At 42.0% G+C, this 21,113-nt stretch overlaps 1 protein-coding gene and 1 long non-coding RNA gene across 9 annotated transcripts; one reads left to right on the top strand and one right to left on the bottom strand.

The window, feature by feature from the left end:
* The first annotated feature begins 560 nt into the window (after positions 1-560).
* LOC149913520 (uncharacterized) lies at positions 561-5,032 on the top strand. 2 transcript variants are annotated; one of them, XR_016461076.1, is made up of 3 exons: positions 561-1,223; positions 1,696-1,826; positions 3,750-5,032. It is a non-coding gene; the product is annotated as an uncharacterized LOC149913520 (long non-coding RNA). The 2 variants fall into 2 exon arrangements; XR_016461077.1 differs by having other exon boundaries at positions 561-1,129.
* A 2,735-nt stretch (positions 5,033-7,767) lies between these two features.
* Positions 7,768-15,872, bottom strand: LOC116232798 (ATP-dependent RNA helicase DDX25-like). 7 transcript variants are annotated; one of them, XM_090129399.1, is made up of 9 exons: positions 15,041-15,872; positions 12,401-12,700; positions 12,190-12,292; positions 11,711-11,825; positions 10,972-11,149; positions 10,404-10,641; positions 9,683-9,845; positions 8,990-9,178; positions 7,768-7,915 (listed from the first exon to the last, which is right to left on the bottom strand). In XM_090129399.1, exons 2-9 carry the CDS (start codon positions 12,517-12,519, stop codon positions 7,854-7,856), a joined length of 1,167 nt encoding a protein of 388 aa, XP_089985525.1. In that variant the 5' UTR covers positions 12,520-12,700; positions 15,041-15,872; the 3' UTR covers positions 7,768-7,853. The 7 variants fall into 7 exon arrangements, with proteins under 7 accessions (XP_089985525.1, XP_089985524.1, XP_089985521.1 ...); XM_090129398.1 differs by having other exon boundaries at positions 12,401-12,730; XM_090129395.1 differs by lacking the exon at positions 15,041-15,872 and having other exon boundaries at positions 12,401-12,493; positions 12,565-12,991.
* Between the last annotated feature and the right edge of the window lie 5,241 nt (positions 15,873-21,113).

Consider the following 21,113-nt stretch of genomic DNA (forward strand, 5'->3'; position numbering starts at 1 on the left):
CTAATGTCATACCTAAACCTCCCCATTCCCCCTTCTCCTATCACTATCCACCCTTGTAAACAGTCATTCCCCCCGCTGTTTATACACCCCCTTCAAGTATTGGAAGGCCACAGTTCCAGAGGTTCCCCTGGAGCCTTCTCTTCTCCTAAGGGCTAAACCAGCCTGGTTCCCTCAACCTTTCTTCACAGGAGAGGTGCTCCAGCTCTCTGATCATCTTAGTGGTCCTGCTCTGGACTCGTTCCAAGAGCTCTGCGTCTTTGTTGTGCTGGAGGCCCCAGGTCTGGGCACAGTACTGCAGATGAGGCCTCATAAGAGGTGGACAATCACCTCCCTGTCCCTGCTGGCCACTCTTTTTTTAATGCAGCCCGGAACACAGCTAGCTTCTAGGCTGTGAGCGCACACTGCTGGTTCATGTCCAGCTTTTTGTCTATCAGGACCCCCAAGTCTTTCTCTGCAGGGCTGCTCTCAAGGAGATTTTTGTTGCTTTGAAGCAGGCATTCATTTTTTTGGTGCTGACACATGGGGAATCATTCTGCCTACTTTGCGCAGAAGAGCTTCTTCAGCTGATGCGCATCTCCTGTGTCATGCATGTCATGGTTTTCCCAGATGGCTCAAACGTAGTCAGTACTTTCCCTGAAATCACTAACCGAGGGTTCTGTGTCCTTGTACGTGCTCGGTCTTACTGTAGTGGTGGTTCTAATCAGTGCCGCCGATCTTAACATCTTTAGTGAGCGATCTCACCTGCGTCAGCACTAGGTCTAGTATTGCTTTGCCTCTGGTCAATTTGTCCAATACCCAGATCAGGATGTTATCATCAACCAACTTCAGCAATCACCTGGATTGTTTCCATCTCACCTGCTCATTTCCCTGCATACATCTGGGTGGTTGAAATGGTCCTTCAGGATGAGAGCACGGAGCACGAAGCCAGAAGATCTCAACAGGCAAGGGTAGTGCTCTTCACCTCTATCAGTATGGTGGTGGACACACCACTGAGAGCCAAGAGCTCTGCCCCTTCAGGAAATCCCCGAGGGTGTCCGATTCATCCACTCGGGCAGATATGGCAAGAAAGGAGACTTTGCTTCAGGCTGTTGGTTGTACTGAGTGCCTTGAACCTTCTCCTTGTGATGTGGTAAGCACCTGCACTGGACGCGTGCAGCTGGATGATCATTTAGGACAGGTGGCTGAGCTGCAAGAAGCAATTAAATAGCTGCGTAGTATCAGAGGTGAGGAGAGAGAGATTGATAAGTTGATTAATAACCATGTTCCAGTAGGAGCCAATACTGAGGAGGCATCCTGCTCCCTAGTGATGGCACAAAAGCCGTTAAATGCTCCGTGCACGCAGGCACTCTATTACAAGTAGGCAAATACTTATACAGAATTTTTAGGAACCTTTTTAGACTAAGGTGTAAACTATGTTATGAAACTTAGGTATTGTTATAGGCTGTTTTTGAAATTGGGATTGTTGTCTTTGTTCAAGTACCAGTGTACTCTTTTAGCAAAAGAAATTAATGAGTTCTATTTCTAAACCTTTCCAGTTTAGCTGTGTTTCTGAACAGCAATTTCTGAACAGCAATTTTTTTTTTTCAATGGATGAACTTCACAGAAGCAGTGGAGGCACAGTAATCTACTTTTATCTGTGTCCACACAGTGCAAAGACCTTTTCTTTGATTTCACATATATTGTTTTGAGTTATAGTGCACCAAGGTAGGAAGTTGCTCATGGCAATGGAAACTTGCCAAACTGGGGAAAAACAGCTAAAGGGTCAGCGAAAGGACACTGTGATGAAGCTGATGATGGACAAATGAGGCAGAAGTAGGTGGTCTAAGGTAAGGACAGGCCACTACCTTGCATGCCCAGAAGAACATTATTGTATATTAATGAGTTCTTGGAATAGAACAAATGTGTATGCCAATGTATTGCATATGCATGTCTTAACTTTTAAAATGTAGAACTTGAGCTCTGAGAGCGTGTGCTTGATGTGTCATGTTGCTCAGTACAGATTAGGAGGAATAAAGGAATGCTGTTTTCCAGCACCACATTGGAGATAGAGAGTTTTGTTCTCAGATGTCAGATGACAGTGTGGAACTATCAGACCAAGTAAAAAGAAGCACAGAATAGTGGCAGAAAAAGATATATTTGCAAATATTGTTTTCTAACAACTCATAAAAATGAAAATATCTGTAACTACTGTCTTATTTAACACATTACTAGATAGTTTTCCTTGACATAGTATACAGAAGGTTTGTTCTTCCAGCTTGGAAAGCCAAAATTTAGATCAAAATTAAAACAGACTCATTTTACATAAAAAAAAAAAAAAAAAAAAAGATCTCTTAAGTTGATATGCAAGTGTGAGATATTCCTTAATACCTCAGCTGTATCTCTATGTGACTTAGGAGCACCAATATCTGACCACCAGAAGCAGATATATATATATATATATATATATATTTTTTTTTTTTTCAGTTTTCCATTTTATGTAAGTTTAACTGTAATCATTAAACAAGAACATGCAACTTTGTTTTAGATGATGAAAAGATATAGCATAGTTCAACACACTTGTTAAAAGAGCCACTCTCTCTTTTTTTTTTCTTTGTATTTCTGCATGTGTTTCTAACTTCAATAAGATTGCACCAATTGACCTCTAAACTCTTTCTTTCCCAGACCCATAAAAATTTCTCTTCCTCTCAATGAATGTTGCTACAAAAAATGAGAGATCAAAATCATTAATTTAAAAGGCATATGACATTCTCCATGGAGATGTCTCTTTTCACAATTCTCTCTCAATGTGAATAAGAATTGCATGCAGCTTTTTTTTTTCCTAATATAGAATGTCTAACCACAGACTCAGAAGCAAATAATGGATTTTATACAATAAAGCCAAAGAGAGGGAAACGGGCATTTTGTTGTGGAGTTCCAGTAACGCTGCTCATGTTACCTCTCTCTGTCCTTGGTAAAAGTGATATATAAAAGTGGTTGACATGGCAGAATGTCTGGACAGGAAGGGCAGATGTTTTATATGAATTCTAAAATATGATTGACTCTTGCATTTTTCTTTATATTGGCACGTGTTAGTTTGCTGGTTTACTCTCCTTCCTCTATTGCCTTACATGATGAAGGAAGTAGTAGCTCAGCATAACACAGCTGGACAAACTGTAGGGAGATTTCTTAAGGCACTACACATGGTTCACAGTGAACACTAACTAGACAGATCAAATTTCTGTTGAATTCATGAACTTTAACTTGACTAGGATTTAGCTTTGTATTGCATTTGGTTTCATTCCATTGTATTACTTATGGGTTAGGGTTAGGCTTAGAGATAAGGTTAGGGTTTGTGTTGGGGTTGGGGTTAGTGTTAGGGTTAGAGTTAGGGTTAGGTTTAGCATTAAGGTTTGGGCTAGGCCTAGGATTAGGATAAGGGTTATGGTTAGGGTTAGGATTGCATTGCATTCCATTATAATGCATTTAATTGCCTTGCTATGCATTATTTTTCATCCCATTGTATTACTTGTTTGGTTTAATGTTTGTGGTAGATTACGCTTAGTGAAAAGATTAGGGTTAAGTTAGGCTTATGGTTGGGGTTATGACTGTATTACATTCCATTATGTTATATTTCATTTCATCCCATTGCATTGTATTTCATTACACTGTATTGTGTTTGGTTTATGGTTAGGGCAAGGGTTACATTGGATTTCATTCCATTACATTGGATTGCATTTAATTTCAGATAATTTCTTTGAATTGTGTTGCAGTTTGAGGAGTTAATCACGTGACATCTCTCCCCATGAGAGAAGGGGGGGAAGATAGAAGAAAAAAACCAACTGAGGTAGAATTGATTTATTAAAAGGAAGTGAGAGAATGTAGAATAATTAAGAATAATAAATCAAACAAAAAAAAAAAAAAGGGAGGAGAGAGAACTTCTGATTGCATTGTTCCCTGTGCTGCTGGAAACTGGAAGACAATAAAAAGGAGGAAAAAAATGGGAAACTAAGGAACATAAGGGAAAACAGCTGTAACGCTATAATGCGATGGAAAACAAAGCTATGATAGCAGGGTAGCAGAGTCCCAGGCTGAAGCAAGTGAGGATAAGCCTAAGTGCAGCAGCTGTGGATGCAGAAGCAAAGGAAAAATTCAGAAGGCCCCAGGTAGGCAGAGATCTCAAGAAAAACATTCTTGCCTCCACTGCCAACCCTTATACAAGGTCTGGGAGGGGGTGGATCCTGGCTGCACATAGGCACAGCATTTCTCTTTATTGTCAGCAAACATAAGTACATGATACAACTGAATGAACAGCAAAGCACTCTCCTCAATTGGCTGCCACATCCCAGCTGCATTTAAGAAGGTCTGCCTTCCACAGGGAATATTTGTAGAAGAAATGTATTAGTTGGAGACAGGAAGGGGGGGTTGGTCTTGGGACTGGTGCTCTTTAACGTAATCATCAGTGACACAGATGATGGCATCAAGTACACCCTCAGCAAGACTGCAGATGACACCAAGCTGAGTGGTGCAGTCGATACACTGGAGGGAAGGGAAGCCATCCAGAGGGATCTGGATAGGATGGAGAAGTGGGGACATAAAAACCTAATGAGGTTCAATAAGGCCAAGTGCAGGGTGCTGCACTTAGGTCAGGGCAATCCCAGGTATTTATACAAACTGGGGGAAGATCTCCTTGAGAGCAGCCCTGTGAAGAAGGACTTGAGGGACCTGGTGGACAAGAAGCTGGACATGAACCAGTAGTGTGCGCTCACAGCTTGGCAGCCAGCTGAGTTCTGGGCTGCATTAAAAAAGGGGTGGCCAGCAGGGAGAGGGAGGTGATTGTCCGCCTCTTGTGAGGCCTCATCTGCAGTACTGTGCCCAGACCTGAGGCCTCCGGCACAACAAAGACGCAGAGCTCTTGGAACGAGTCCAGAGCAGGACCACTAAGATGATCAGAGAGCTGGAGCACCTCTCCTGTGAAGAAAGGTTGAGGGAACCAGGCTGGTTTAGCCCTTAGGAGAAGAGAAGGCTCCAGGGGAACCTCTGGAACTGTGGCCTTCCAATACTCGAAGGGGGTGTATAAACAGCAGGGGGAATGACTGTTTACAAGGGTGGATGATAGTGATAGGAGAAGGGGGAATGGGGAGGTTTAGGTATGACATTAGTGGGAAGTCTTTCACTCTGACGGTGGAGAGGCACTGGAACAGGTTGCCCAAGGAGGCTGTGGATGCCCCATTCCTGCAGGCATTCAAGGCCAGGCTGGATGTGGCTCTGGGCAGCCTGGTCTGCTGGTCATCAACCCTGCACATAGCAGGGGGTTCAAACAAAATGATCATTGTGGTCCTTTTCAACCCAGCCTGTTCTATGATTCTATGATATGGTTCTATGATAAACACAATTAAGAAGTTGACTAAAGAGTTCATTAGATTTTTGAGATGGGACAAGTTTCTAACTCTCATACAGCAGCCAAGTAGATGGGAAGTATATGAATGGCTAAAGAGCAAAGGGAAAAGAAAATGTGGAGAGCAGTGGAAAGGACATACATACAGACTGCCTGGTGAAAAGATACCCTTAACCACAGTCAGGAGAGCTGGAAGCACTGAGAAGGTGAGGGAGATCATGTAAGCAGCAGGGTAGAGCTGAGGTGGAAGCTGAGTGTGGGCTGCAGGGCATAAACACTGGCACCAGGTGTCTGTGCCCCTGTGACTGAAGACATCTGTGTCTTCCAAACACAGTTCTGGAAAATATTCTTTGTACTTTTTGTAAAATAAAAAAGAAAAAAAAAAAAAGAGAAAGGAAGAAAAAAGACATTAAATCTTCTCAAAAACTATCACCTTTTTAAACTAAGACCCCAAAGCATTTTAGAGAATGGAAAGTTTGTTGACACATTTTATTTCTATTTTTGCCTTAAATTCTTTGCTCCTATTTTACTGACATTAATTAACATCTTCCAGATCTACAGCTTCAAAAAAAGTTCACTTTGTGTCTTGCACAGAGCCTGGCACCCCCAGATTTTCCTGCATACAATTCTCTCAGTCTTTGCACAGAGCAAGCCATGTATGTGGAGCTGTGCGCCTTACATGCTTCTGTCAACACCTTTCTTGCTGTTTTTCTGCTGTGCTGTGACAATTTTGGCAGGCTATTGGCATAGGTCTGCAGAAACACCTTCTGCTAACTAACGTCCATGTGTTTGAAGATTTTAATTATGAAAAACATGGAGTAGCTAAGGGGAGAGTTGCATTAAACATGGCTTTTATATGAAAGTTAAAAGGAATGCATTAGAAAGAATATAAAAATGACAAAAACAGGTAAGAAGCGAAGGTATTACATCCACTGTCCCTGTTGATAGATGGGAATAGTTGAAAGCAAACTGTGAACTGGATACGGGAAGAAAAACTGAGCAAGAAAGCACATTCTAACTGACAGAAATACAATTTAAATCAGCAGCAGCCTCTCATTGCTTCACTGAACTCAATTTAGGTCTTAGGAGACAATGCTGAGCCTGTCAGTCAGGAAATAACTGTCAGTGTGTCGTGCTGTACAACAGCTGACTTCCTGCTTATCTGTCTGCTGTTAGAGTACTGGAAGACAATGCAACTGGCAAAATGAAAGCAAACATTCAGTTCCAGAGTAAAAATTGTCTTCCTTCCCCTCCCTTAAAACCTAGAACTTAAAAAAAAAACAACTGTAAATGTTAACAACAATATTCTGAAGGTGAGAGATGCAGATGCCTGGCATGCTGAAATTCAGCTCACTTACTAATCTCTGTCTGTATTTGGTAAGTCTGTACTGGTTAAACCTTTATTATGTGACACTACCTGCCTTAAGATTGACAACTCAGTAAACAATGCACCACCAACAAAAAAAGGTGAAGTTAATTCTTCAATTAAAGTTTTGCAATAATAACTAGAGGGGTGAGAGCAGGTAATTTTTAGGAATTTCCTGCAGAATTTGTAGGAAATGGAGATGAAAGAGGCTTTTAGTTGTTACTGTCCACATCTGGACACAGCAAATTTTTGTGGTATAACCCCATTCGTTGCAATACTGCACTGCAAATTCATAGCCTTCCATTAATTCAATCCTAATGTCAGTGAGAGGAAAATCAGGCCCACCATTAAGAGCCAAGACTTACTAATAATGTAAAACATTTTAGTGTTGACCTGAGAAAATTACTGGAGTAACTGAATGTTTTTGATGTTGTATGCTGAACACCCTCCAAAACAAAGGGATCATTTAGCACCAAACTGCTTTTATTTAAAAGGAAAAAAAGAAATTAGGAAAAAAAATAGCATTTTTCCCTTGTGTTTATTATCTTTAATGAACTGTTTTTTGGTTCCCCAGTTTCCAACTCCTCTTCACACTCTCTGAAATTAACACATTACAAAACAGTGCTTCCTCTCTTCAAGACTAGCTTCTGCACAAATCTTAAGACACCAAGATGGTTGAACCGGGACTTGTCTGCTTTAAACTTATTTCTTTCAGAGAAAAAAACAACAACAACCAACAAAACAAGGAATCGTACCCTCAGCCAACAAACAGTGCCCCAGAACCACAAACCACCACCCCACCTCAAAACAAGGAACAGAGCCCAGAACAGGGCAATAGTATCCCAAACAGAGCAAGTGTCCAAAACAGGCAAACACTGCCCAAAAATCAAGGAGCATTTCCACAAAACACCAAGGTACATTCCCCCAAAACATCAAAGAAACCAATCAGAATAATTTTTTTAGGCTGAGGGTTTTTCCCCTGCTCTCCTTCTAAAATGTCACAACAAAACCAAGTACCTCCAGGAACTTTGAAAACTGGGAGATTTTATCCTGGATTTTCCACACATTTTAAACCAAAATGTGAGTTCTTTGAAGCTAAGTCATGTTTTTTGCTCAGTTTTCCAGCTCTTCGAGCTTGTCCATGCAATCTGTGTCCAGCCTCTTGATCTTGGTCTCTGTAGAAAGGAAAAAAATGTCAGTGCAAGAAAGAAAAACGTCTCTGGCAATGGCAAGGTGCCACTGCTTTGGGGCTGCTAAAAAAAAGCAAGATTTGTAGAGAGGTTTTAAGTGAAAAGCATCAGTTTGGGTTGGGGTTAGATGTGATCTGAGCTCCCACATCAATTTTCATCACTCACTAGGAATTAAGGTACAATTTGTGAAAGACATTTTATCCCCAAAACAACAAACATTTATACAATATTTTAATCTAAAAAATGGAAGATTTGGAAGATGCTCTATCCTAAAAGCAAGCAACATTTGGAAGATGTTTAATCCTTGTAAGACAGTCCTGTCCCTTCAATCTCAACATTATGACTGACTGTAGAGAATGAAGAAATAAGATCAGATAACTGAGGTTACTCCACCACTTGGTTTTTCATCTTGGAAATCACACACTTGTCTCTTTGCCACATTAAGTCTCATCTTTGGGAAACAAAGAGAAAAGGGGAAAAAGAGAAAGAAAACTGAGAGAAACAAACAAAGATTGAGACAACTACAAAGAACAAAGCTCATTAATTGGTAGGTTATTTAGGAAATCACAGGGACCACTCCAGGGCGCTCACTCTGCATTTTATAACTGGGAAAAGCATGAGAAAAACACTCTTGTGGTGAGAAGGGTAAGGGAACTGAATCACAGAATAGAATTGTTAGAAACCTGTAACAAACATGGAAGAGGAGGCAGTAGGGAGAAACACAGAGAAGAGAGGCCAAAGAAAGCAGAAAATGGGCCTGCAAAATGGGGCAGGTCAGTGTGCTTAGCCCTGCTTCTAATCCTTGTAGTCTGTTTTCTCGTTTTATATCATTATATCTTTCATTATATCTTATTAAATTATATCTTATCTTCTTATTAAATAATTTCTCAGCTCTGTCTCTGCAAAGTCCCACTCCCTGTTTGTTTGTTTTTTTTAACCAAAAACAAAGTTCCAGCTACTGTGGAAGTGAAAAAATTGAAAAGTGGATGACCAAGTGGTGAGCTTGTAGTCCTTGGCTACACTGGAGGAACAGAGGAACAAGGGAACAGGGGCACTCACGGAAATGCTCCTCTATGCAGCGCACAAGGTGCGTGCTGTGGCTGTCCACCATATTGAAGGCGATGCCCCTCTTCCCGAAGCGCCCTGTCCGCCCGATGCGGTGCAAGTAGGTCTCAAAATCTGGCTGCTTCTGACGGTTGATGGGAAGGCTGAAGTTCACCACAATCGTGACTTGGGCCACGTCAATCCCTGAGTGACAGAGGATTCTCAAAAAGAGCTTTCTACCACCCTAAAAGCCATCTACCAACCCCCTCTGAAGGCTGCCTCTTAATTGCTGTGCACGTTGGACAAGATCACTGCTTCACTTGCATTTCTGATCACTTTTTCTCTGAAATTTCCATTCTAAATCCCTCTTTCCTTGCCTTTCTGACCAATTTTTCCTTGCATTTCTGATCATTTTTTTCTTTTTGTGATCACTTCTGTGATAAACTTGCATTTATCATCCCTTTTGCCTTTGAGTCCCCATCATGGTCAATTTTTCCTAATTCACAGAATCATACTGACAAAAGCCTCAGCTTTCATGATAAAGTTCGGCCTGTCACTGCACAGTTGGAAACATGAAGCATAAAACCTAAGTGCTTAAAATTGTTCAAAGTGAAGGGATTTCCACACGACAGGGCGCAGAGCAAAGGAATTTTCTTGGGGGAAGCAAGCAGATTTTCACCCTTCAGTGTGTCTGCTTTTGGGACTGACCTCTAGCACAGACATTGGTGGTGATGAGAACCTTCTCCTTCCCATCACGAAACCTCTGGATGACATCAGCTCTCTGCATGATGGACAGCTCTGCTGTCAGCATGGCCACTTGGTGCCCGTCCTGAATCATCTTCACAGAGAGCCAGTCTGCACTCCAGCGGGTCTGCATAAGTGGGAAAAGGCTGAGCTTCCCTAGCAGCTCTGCATCTGCTGCTCTCAATCAACAACCCTTCAACTTCCCCAAGTCCTTACTACTGCTCATCTAGCTTAATGCCAATACATCACTTTACCAAATCCTTGCTTGCTCAGTGCCAGTCCTTCACATTCCCAATGCCTGTGCTCCTTTCCATTGAGCCCCTGGTGCTTTGGAATAGACAAAGCCTCGAAATAAGGCAAAAACAAGCAGGAAGTTGGGACACAAAGGAGCAAAAATGATGCAGCAGGGCAAGAAGTTGGATCATAAAGTGTCTTTGCTAGACACAAAGTATAAAGGTTAAGGAAACAGAGCATGGTTTCCAAGCAATGCCCACCAAGGCAGTTAAGTAAATGTGGTTTCAACCATTAGGCGCTGTTACCACACTTAGTTTTAAATGCTGTCTGTGTGCTTCCCATCCCTCCCCTGTATTCATTGTGGCAATCTGTGGAGCAGCATTGAGGTCACTCTTGGGTTGAGCATGCCAGACAGAATACTAGTTACTCACTGTTTGCAGATGAGATGTACCTGGCAGAAGATCATGGCCTGGCCAATGGTGATGCTGCCATAGAGGTTGCAGAGGGCCTCATACTTCTGCTCCCAGTTCCTGCAGACAAAATAGTACTGCCTAATGTTGGTCAAAGTGAGCTCCTCCTGTCGCAGCTTGATGATGATGGGCCTGGAGACAATCTGCATGGCAAATTTCCAGAGATTTTCCTTGAAGGTGGCAGAGAAAAGCAGCATCTGGCAGTTCTTGGGGAGAGCCCTGGGGCAGGAGAAGAGCTCGTCAGACCTAGCAGCTCGTTAGCACTAAGGATTCATTAAAAACAGGCACACAGCACTGTGGACTCAAGAGCACTGATAGTTTGTTAGCCCATGGAATTCATTTAGCATTGAGGACTCATTTACTCTAGGACTTTGTACATTAGCACTTTTTGGTGAAAATCTTACAATTTAACAATGAATGCAAGTCTTATGGAAAAAAACAAACAAATCAACACATTTTGGAGAAAGCAAGCCCTCTGTGAAAAATCTTACCTTCTTCCTCCTCCCCTTTTGCATCTTCCCATGCCAAAAGCAGATTTCCATGACTCACCTCTGGATGCGGATGCTCTGGGAGGAGAATCCCTGCGTGTCAATCATGATGTCAGCCTCATCCAGCACAAACATGCAGATCCTCCTCATGTTGAGCAGTCTCCGCTTGAAGCACCAGTCCAGCATAGTGCCTGGCGTGCCAATGACAATCTGCTCCTCCAGCACGGTGCCTGGGGACACTGCCAGAGGGGGTGCAAAAGACGGGAAAGAGAGGGGCAAGGGGTGTCAAAAAGGCAAGTGTGGGCAAAAAATGGGAGACGGGTGAGGAGTGGGCAAAAAAAATGGGAAAGACATGGGAATGGAAATAAGAAAAGGGACGGACAAGGAACAAGCAAGGAACAGTAAAGAAATGGACAAGAAAGAAGGAAGGAATGGACAAGGCATGGGCAAAACAACATGCAAAGAGGTTTCCAGCGGGAAACTCAACAAATTATATTTCTGTCAGTTTGATCATGTTTGTCCTTCACTTCCTCAGTTCCAAAGAGAAGCTCTATTGCAGGTAGCAATTTTTGAGCTTAGTGCTTCCCTGCAGCTTTTTAAGGTTAGATACCAGCAAAATGGGTGTCTGTGTCAAAAAGAAGCCAGTGGTCATCAGGGTGACTCCTTATCAGCAGCACACACGAATGCAGACTGCTTCAGCAAGCTCTGCGCAACTCCTGGCACTTCAGGGCTTATGGAGCATTCCTATATTCACTTAGGGATTGCTAACTGCTGTAATCTCTCATCAGGCCTGGACTAACCTCTGTTGCCCTGCACAGCATAGGTGACCCTGATGTCATTGCAGAACCGCCCCATCTTCTCTGCCACATGGCCAATCTGCAGGGCCAGCTCATAGGTGGGAGCCAGACAAAGGCACTGGGAGGGGGGGGAGAGATATTAGGCAACAGGCAGGCATCAAAAAGCATCAAAAAGCATTGAAAAGTATAAATGAGTAGCAACTAGCAACCAGGAAGCTGCAGATTATAATGAGCATCAATTAGGACGTTTAATATTAGAGACTTCAAAAAACTGTAACCAGGATGCTTGAGATTACAGTGAGCAGTAACCAGGATGCTTGAGTTTATGATGAGCAGCAATGACGATACTTGAGATTATAATCAACAGCAATTACAAAACGGACACAAACCCAGAGCTATGCCTGCAACACCCCAAAGCCATACGTAACAGGAGCAAACCCAGATCTCTGCCCCTACCCAGCGGCCATCCTCCTGCTGCATACCTGCGGGTACCTCTCAGCACCTTTCACTCTGCTCAGCATGGCCAAGACAAATGCTGCTGTTTTGCCCGTCCCAGACTGGCTCTGCGCAATCAGAGTTTGGGGACTGCAAGGGAAATGTTAGCAGTAAAAGTCTGGGGTCTGTGCGCTGGCACCTCACAGGGAGGCAGAACACTGGGGCTGGTTCATCCCTTCCTGCGGGGTAAGGACTCACGGATGTGCCATCAAGATGGGCAGAGCGTTTGCCTGGATCTTTGATGGCCTGTTGAAGCCCATGGTGTACACACCCTGTAAAAGCTCCTTTTTCCTGTGAAAAAGCACAGCCTGGGGCATTCTATAGGAAGTGGGGTGTGCGAGGCCAGGTGCTGGGGGACTCACAGGTGCAGCTCCTCGAAGGTTCTGATGGAGAAGAGCGGGGAGGAGGGGTCCTGCTGCAGCACCTCCACGTGGTGGCTGTTCTCTACCAGCGAGGTGTGGAGCAGCTTGTTGAGCAGTCAACTCTCAGCCAGGTCCTCTGCAAAGCGGGGACACGCATTGCAGAAAACTATGAATTTGTGGAAAAAATGGATAAATTTGTGAGAAGAATATGTAAAGCGATGAATCCATGAAAAAAGGGACGAATTAGTTGAAAAAAAAGAAGCATGAGAAAAATTGATGATGAGTTTGTTAAAAAAAAAAAAAGGTTCATTCGTGATAAAATTGTGGGGAAAAAAGAAAAAAGGAAAAAACTCATGAAGAAATTGTGGAAGAAAAAAATGCACTGGATTCAGTAAAAAAAAACCAAAACCAACTAAAACCAAGATGTATCCATGAAAATTCCTTAGATAGAGCACCATGAATTTGTAAAATAAAAGAATAACATGAAAAAATGATGACTTCTTACAAAATTTCTGAAGAGAATGCAACAAATTCATGTAAAAAAGTGATGAATTCATGAAAAAACAAATGGAATTGTGAAAAATATGCGAATTGTTTGGAAAAAAAAAGGTGAAAAACCTAATGAAAATACTGTGTAAAAAGAGAAAAAAAAGTGGTGAGCAGCAAGATCTCATCCACGTCTTCTAAATAGGGAGAACAAAGCATGTAAAAGAAGCAATATATTTGTGAAGAAGTGAAGAAATATGAAAAAAGGTGAAAAAATGAAAAACATAATAAATTCATGAAAAAGGTTGTGAAAAAAGAAATAAACAGGTGAAAAAAATAATAAATGTGAGGGGAAAATACATGAATCTGCAGGAAAAGGTGAGGAATTTGTGAAAAAGTGAAAAAAATCATGGAAAAACAGTAAAAAACTTAGAAAAAAAGTGAAAAAAGGTAAAGAAAAATTCAATTAATTTGTATGAAAAGAAGACTTAAATGATAGATAAATTTGTGAAAAGAATGTGAGATAGGATGCAATAAATGTGTGAAAAAATGATGCATTCTTTAAAAAATGCATGGTGAAAAAAACTGGTAACACATTTGTGAAAGATTTGGGTGAATTCATGATGAAATCTTGAAAAAAAAAAGTTAAAACATCACAAAGAAAGTAGGGTGGAAAAATGGAATGAATTCAAGAAAAACCAACATGGTGATATTACGACTAATATGATATAGTGATATGAAATATGAATGAATAATAATGATATAATGACAACAAATGTTAAATTCATGAACAAAGGTTTACAAAATTAAAAAATAATAATAATAATACATGAAATCATGAAAAAACAGTGGGGAAAACATCACTAGGTTAAAAATGATAAATTTGTTTGGGAAAAGAGAGAAATTCATGAAAAAAAAAGTGATGGATTCATAAAATTTGTGAAACAAAGCAATTTATTTGTGCAAGAAAATGCAAAAGACATGAAAAAGTAATGAATTTGTAAAAGAAAAAAGTCCGTGAAGGATGACTGTTAAAAATTTTGAGATAAAAAGAGATGCATTTCTGAATATTTTCTGGAAAAAGGAAAAAACCTCAATGAGAAATCGTTAAAACGAATTACTGGGGAAAAAAAAAAAAAAAAATGATAAATCTGAGAAAAAATCATTGAAAAAAACCCACCCATGAAGTAGAAAAAAAGTCCATGATAAAAAATAGTGATGAATTATAATTCAAAACCTGAAAACTTATGAATTCATAAAAAGCCATAACATTCTAAAAAAAAAAAGGATGGATTTTAGAAAAAAAAAAAAAAAAAGCAATTCATTCCGAAAAAGATAAATTTGTGAAAAATTCATTAAAACCACACAATTTTGTGGAAAAAAAAAAGAAAAAAGAAAAAAAGAGGAATAAATACATGGGAAAAAAAAGTGAGCTTGTGGGAAAATGTTGTAACAGAAAATGTGATGAATTTATGAAAAAACTGTTAAAAAAAACTAGAATGATTTTGTGAAGAAATCGTAACACATCATGAAAAAATATAACGAATTTGTTGAAAAAAGTGAAAATGAATTTTTGCAAATTCTGTTTAAAGAAATGAATTTGTTTAGAAAACCTGAAATATGTGACAAAATCATGAAAAAAACTAATCAATTCTAAAAAAAATTGTGAAAACATTGACTTCGAAAGATTAGTGGAAAAAACGAATTCATGGAAGAAAAGGGATAAACTTGTAAAATAAGTTCTTGAAAACAGGTGACAGACTTCTGAAAATCGTAAGGAAAAATAACGAATCTGAAAAAAATAGGGAAAAAGTATTTGGGGGAAAAAAAAAGTGACAAAATTGTGAAAAAAAGCAATGAAGTTGTACAAATAAAAAGGTGTGGTCAATTAACGAACAAACGAGGCGCAGCAGCCCGCCGCCCGCCCGGCCCCTCGCAGCGCGGCTCCACCTCCCAACGCCCCCAAAGCCGGACTCGGGGCCGCACGCACCTCTCTCCTCTTCCTCGCTCTCATCTTTGCTGGTGCGGAGGTGCTCTGCGGACGGGAACCGACGGGGAGCGCTCGGCACGGCCTCCGCCGGGGGTCTGGCCCCGGCCCCGGCCCCGGCCCCGTCTCCATCCCCGTAGCTCCGCGCGGTTCCTTCGCCCCGACGGTGCCCGGGGAGCTCCCACCGAGGGCCCGGGGAGGCGGACCCCTTCTGGCGTGGAGAGGCGAAGCCGTCCCGGCCGAGCGGCTTGGAGCTCGGGTAGCCGCCCGGAGACGAGCTGCGCGCCGGCGCCCTCGGCCGTTGCGGCCCTCGACCGCCTGAGGCTGCCGCCGCCATGGAGCCGCCCTTTGACGGGGAAAATGGCGGCAGTGCGGCTGTCCCGGGAGGGGAACGGCGGTGGGATGGGATGTGCGGGGTCGGGGGCGTGAAAAGGGACCGCAGCATCGGTATGAATCTGTAAAAGAAAAAAGTTTGTGAAATAAGGGATGACTGTTAAAAATTTTGAAATAAAAAGTGATATATTCTGAATATACTGTACCCCTCCTAGACCCCATTTAAGCGCTGACCACGACTGGGGAAGGATCTCTTTCTGGAGATCCCTCCTTTTTGGAGTTTTCCAACGTGAGCCTAGATCCTTGGATACGAGCAAGCATTTTTTCTTCGATTGTCTCTTTTCCACCACGATAATCTTTATAACACCTGTAAAGTACCATCCTAACTGCACTACTCTTTCAACTGTACGTTTGTTGACTGTACAAACGTATAGATCTCTTATGGTAAATGTCCAGTCAAGCTGTGAGCAGATACATATTCTGTCAGATGTAACACTTAACATTGGCGTATTGTGTTTCCTTGAAGAATCATCGAGTCATTTACAGTTTTAAGTTATTTATCAGTGTTTCATTACTCCTCTCTTTTCATCTGGATAAAATAAGGCTCACTTTATTTGAAACTATGACAGGAGACTGTATCATAATGGGAACAAAACCAGTAGGACACTTTTGTTCTGCTGAAAATCAGGCACATGGTCCAATGACTTCAAAACTTAACCTTTTCACTCTCAGCCTTTGATTCCCAGTCTGTGTATCCTAGTGACAGACAGAGACACTGACGGTATGTGATACAGACTTCTGGATATAACATGGTGATTTCTGACTGTCAGCTATTAAAAAAGAGAATATGTGACGTATCTCCTGATGAAACCCACTTGATTGGTTCATGATTCTATTGTTTTATGATTCAGAGATTCTGTGGTTCTATGATTCCATAACCCCATGAATCTGAGATTTGATTATTCTAATAGTTGTGGTCTTTTGGTTTTGCAGAAATATATAACAAGGAAGCTGCCATAGCCAAGGTTTGTTATTCACTCCTGAACTTCTGCTTGAAGACAGGGGCACTGAGGGGACACAGCCTGACCATTCATTGCCTTCCAGTAACTCAGTTGCCCATCCCTGCAACTCCAACCTGTCACCAATCTGTTCATGTGTGTCATATCTCCATGATGTCCCCATGATGCCCTCATACCAGCTTTATGTTCCCATGGTCTCCACGATGTCTCCATGTCTCCATGATACCCCTTTTTCCCCATATCCCTGCAGTCAGAAGATGTCAGGCACTGGGACTCGGTGGCTTTGAATCTGGGTGCCATCAACATCAAGTGCTCAGTGCCTGTCCCCTGAACACTGGCTCCTTCCCATACTCAGGGGCGGGGGCTGGCTGCATGCTGGGTTCAGCCCATGCCAGGGGGGCTCTGCAAAGCCCAGGGCCATTTGGGGAGCTGGAAGGAGTCCTGGGAGGACAAATGCAGGGCCTCCTGCAGCCTCACTCAGCTCCTACAGAGGAAGATGAAGGCAGCCACGCTCTGCCTCACACTGTTCCTCCATGTGCCTCCATGTACACACTCAGGTGTGAGGATCAGGTCTCAGTGACAATGGCTGGCTGGGGACCTCTTCCTCCTTTGGTGCCCTCAGTTCCCTTTCTTTGGGTTCTCTCTGTACCCTGGGTTCCTTCTCTCGGGATCCTCCTGGTTCTTTCTAGTTGAGTCCCTCCTCTTTGAGTGTCCTCCTTTGCTTCTCCTTGGGTCCCACTTATTCCCTTTCTCTGAGTCTCCTAGAGTTCTTCTCTTGGGTTACCTTGTTTTGTTCTCTTTGGATCTTCACTGTCTCCTCTCCTTGGATCCTTTCAGTTTCTCGTCCTTGGGTTCCCTCTGTGGGAATGGAATGTTGTTTCTGCATTAGACATTAAAAAGTAGCAATTGGTTTGAAGAAGTAGAACATAATGCTGTATTCTGTAACTCATCCTTAGAAATAGCTGATCTAAGAAGTAAAATACTGTATATGTTAGTGGCATGTTTTAGAAACATTATTACTGAATTATGTAATTAATTCTTTCTTGCAAAACTGTAATAGTTGTTAAATGTTCCAAACAATGCGAGTATAGTGTTAGTGTTAGCCTAAAATTATTTGCCTTTGAATAAGAAAACTCCAATATAGGAAGAAGGGAAAAAAAAATAAAAATTCAGTTAACCTGGACAGTGTTACCCAGGGCTGTGAGAACAGTCCAATGATTTTTGAGAACTGGTCAGCTTGTGAGCCTGAGATTTGGGTTCCCTTATCCCATGGTGGAACTTTACTGCAGTATGTGGATGCCACAGTAACAAAAGAGGACTGTGTGCAATGGACTGTGAGTATGCTGAATTTCTTGATTTAAATGGCTATCAAGTTTCTCAACAGAAAGCATAACTGATCAAAGAGAAGGAAGCAATTTGCTGAACACCCAGAACACCAATGGAGTGCTACCTCCAAGCCAGCAGTGTGCGACTGCATGGAGGCTGTCTATGCCAGCTGGTCAGACCTACAGGAGGAACCATTGGATGACACTGAGGATTCCTGGATTCATCGACAGAAGCAGTTTTGTGAGACAAGGAGACTGTAAGGATATGCAGTAACTGCTACTGACAAGGTAAATGAAGCAAAACCATTACCTGTGGGGACTTCCACTCAGAAGGCTGAAATAACTGCCTTGACAAGAACCTTAAATATATGGACAGATGCTAAATATGCTTTTGGGGTGGTACCCACTCATGGTACTGTCTGCAAAAAGCGAGGGTTGCTTACACACAAGGAAAACAAATTCAGCACGATGTAAATCTACCGAAGAGCAGCATGGCTGTTATACATTGTGGAGGACATCAGAATAGTGGCACTGTACAGGAAACTGGGAATATGATGGTGGATCAGGGGGCAGAACAGGCAGCTGAAGGAAAAGAAATTGGTGAACTGGCTTTAATTCCAGATGGTAAACTTAAAATATCTGAACCTTAGCCAGAACCTATAAGGTATTCTAAAGAGGATAGGAATTTAATTAATGATTTAGAAGGGAAGAGAGCAAGCTGACAGATGGATGTATACCCAGATGGACACATTGTTGTGCCCTTTAGTATTTTATAGAATTTGATTCTGAGGGAATGTAATAAAACATATGGGGGGGGTACAGACACCAGAAAGTAACTGTACAATCCTAGTACCAGGAACAGGGTACAAGTGGGGTAGAGGGAAAGGGGATGAGAGTACCGCTTTTTGAAAACACTGAATTGAGATTAGGGAGTAAGACAATTACAGGACAATTACTGTATGTACCTGATGCAAGTACTAATTTATTGGGGAGAGATCTTATGATGAAATTAGGAATACAAATAACCTGTCAGGAGGGAATGACAGTATCAATGAATGTGTTAACTGAGACAGATGAGAAAGATATAGATCCCATGGTCTGGGCAGAGGAAGGGAACAGGGGGGTGTTGAAAATAACTCCTTAAAAATAAAGCTGCGGGAAAAATATGAGACCATAAGACAGAAACAATATCCAATTCCTTTTGAGGGACGTACTGGGCTTAAACCTGTGATACAAGGATTATTGAAAGATGGGTTGTTGGAACCATGTATGTCACCCTTCAATACTCTGGCTAAACAGGTCTGTAGGGGATGTGTAGTTTGCCAGAAAGTGAATAATAAGGCTATCAGAAACTGGCCTAAAGGGGGAAGAGAGCCAGGGATTCGACCATTCCAAAGTATTCAAATAGATTTTATGGAACTTCCACATGTAGGAAAAATCAAGTATTTATTACTGTTAGTCGACCATTTAACTGGGTGGGTAGAAGCGTTTCCATCAGTATCTGCCACTGCAAATGCGGTGGCCAAAATAATTTTGGAACACATAATTCCTAGATATGGAGTTGTAGAATATATTGATTCGAACCAAGGTAGCCATTTCACTTCACACATATTACAGAAACTAATGCACACTTTAGGGATTAAGTGGGAATTTCATACTCCCTAGCACCCATCGTTGTCAGGAAGAGTAGAGAGAATGAATCAGACAATAAAGAAACACCTCACTAAGCTGGTCTTAGAGACTTGACTACCTTGGACTAAATGTTTGCCTCTGGCATTTTTCCAAATCCGTACAGCACTGAGAAGGGACATGGGGGTTTCCCCACATGAAATGTTATTTGGGTTACCATATCTTGGAAGGAAAAATGAGGTACTGCAGATTGAAACTAAAGATATGTTTCTTCAGAACTATATATTCAGATTGTCTTCCTCACTATCATCTCTCAGGATCCAAGGACTGTTAGCACAGACACCGTCTCTGGAATTTCAAATTCATCCATTCCAATCTGGAGACTGGGTCCTCATCCAGACCTGGAAGGAGGCAAAGCTGCAACCCGACTGGGAAGGACCGTTCCAAGTACTTCTGACACCGGAAACAGCTGTCAGGACAGCCAAGAAAGGTTGGACTCACTACACTCGAGTAAAACCCTCCATTAATCCTGAAGCATGGGAAATTGTTGTCATGGAGGATCCTCTAAAGATAAAAATTAGAAAGAAATTGTAAATAAACTAATCTGTAATTTTTTATTTTTTTCTTTTCATAACCAGTGTAGGTAAGGAGGCGTTTAGGATATATATATATATTTGTATTTCTACTGGAGTATATCCTATTCTTCACTATAGTAACGGTATAGATGTTTAGGAGTTAATAATGATGCAGGAGAGGGACCAATTAGTAGTTTTGATTCTGACAGTGATCACCTTTAAAGAATGTCTTAGTCAAATGATTGCCTGGGAAAAGGATGACCTGCAGAGGGGAGCAGGAGGATACCCTGTTAAGATGTGTGTAAATGTAACAAGAAATGCCTCAGACTGTCACATTCAATGCTTGCAATGTGATAGCCTGCAGGGGCTTAAGTGCCCAATGACAATTGAGTCATGAAGAGAAATACCTGTGTCCTGAATTAGGCATGAATAAGAGATCCCCTTGCGGGGGATGGAATAATGTATGGTGGACAACTGCCTACCAAGGCTGGACATACACCCCAGGGATATTTGATACGCTGCAATCACACACCCTAAAAGAACGAATTAGTATGTTTAAGGGAATTATCCAACCAGACTGCCAGGCCTTGCAGTGTAATCCGGTGACAATAACAATTAGCAAAGCTGACAGCCTTGTTAACATCACTTTTGGGATTGGAATAAACATTCGGGTAAGAGACCCAGTAGCTAGATTCAGAGTAGCTGTATGGGATTCATTGCCTGATCATACTTGAAAAGTCCAGGATAAGAAAAAGGGAGAGAAAAATCCTTCTGAAAGTCCTGAAGCTGCAGTAATTATGGAAATAAAAGATCTCAGAGAAACATTTGGAATTGAGACAAGATACAGGGATGTGAATGCCTGGGTAGAATGGATAAAGTATACTGTCTGGAGTCTCAACCATAGCAACTGCTATGCTTGTGCATCGGGACAGCCTGTAGCTCAGGTAGTACCCCTTCCTCTGGGATGGACCAAGGATTCCCGAGGGATGCAATGTATGATCGCCCTGTACCAGGAGAAAACCACCTGGGGAAATGAAGCCTGTAAATCACTCTCCCTATTGTTTCCCCCGATATCAGAGATGGATGCCAGAATCCCTCCTGCATTCTCTATGGCCATTGGTAACCATACAGCTTGTCTCTCAAGAGAGGGTATGAAGGCTACCAGGCCTATAGGGAATTTCTCACTATGCAGTGA

The sequence above is a fragment of the Phasianus colchicus genome, chromosome 36, assembly GCF_987193195.1.
Source record: "Phasianus colchicus chromosome 36, bPhaCol1.hap1.1, whole genome shotgun sequence".
Lineage (NCBI taxonomy): Eukaryota > Metazoa > Chordata > Aves > Galliformes > Phasianidae > Phasianus > Phasianus colchicus.

Coding starts and splice junctions, on each gene's coding strand:
- LOC116232798 (XM_090129399.1), bottom strand. CDS start 12,519: ATGCCCCAGGCTGTGCTTTTTCACAGGAAAAAGGAGCTTTTACAGGGT. Junction 11,150..11,710: donor TGCTGTGCAGGGCAACAGAG/GTTAGTCCAGGC, acceptor CCCCTCTGGCAG/TGTCCCCAGGCACCGTGCTG. Junction 9,846..10,403: donor AGGCCATGATCTTCTGCCAG/GTACATCTCATC, acceptor CCACTTATGCAG/ACCCGCTGGAGTGCAGACTG.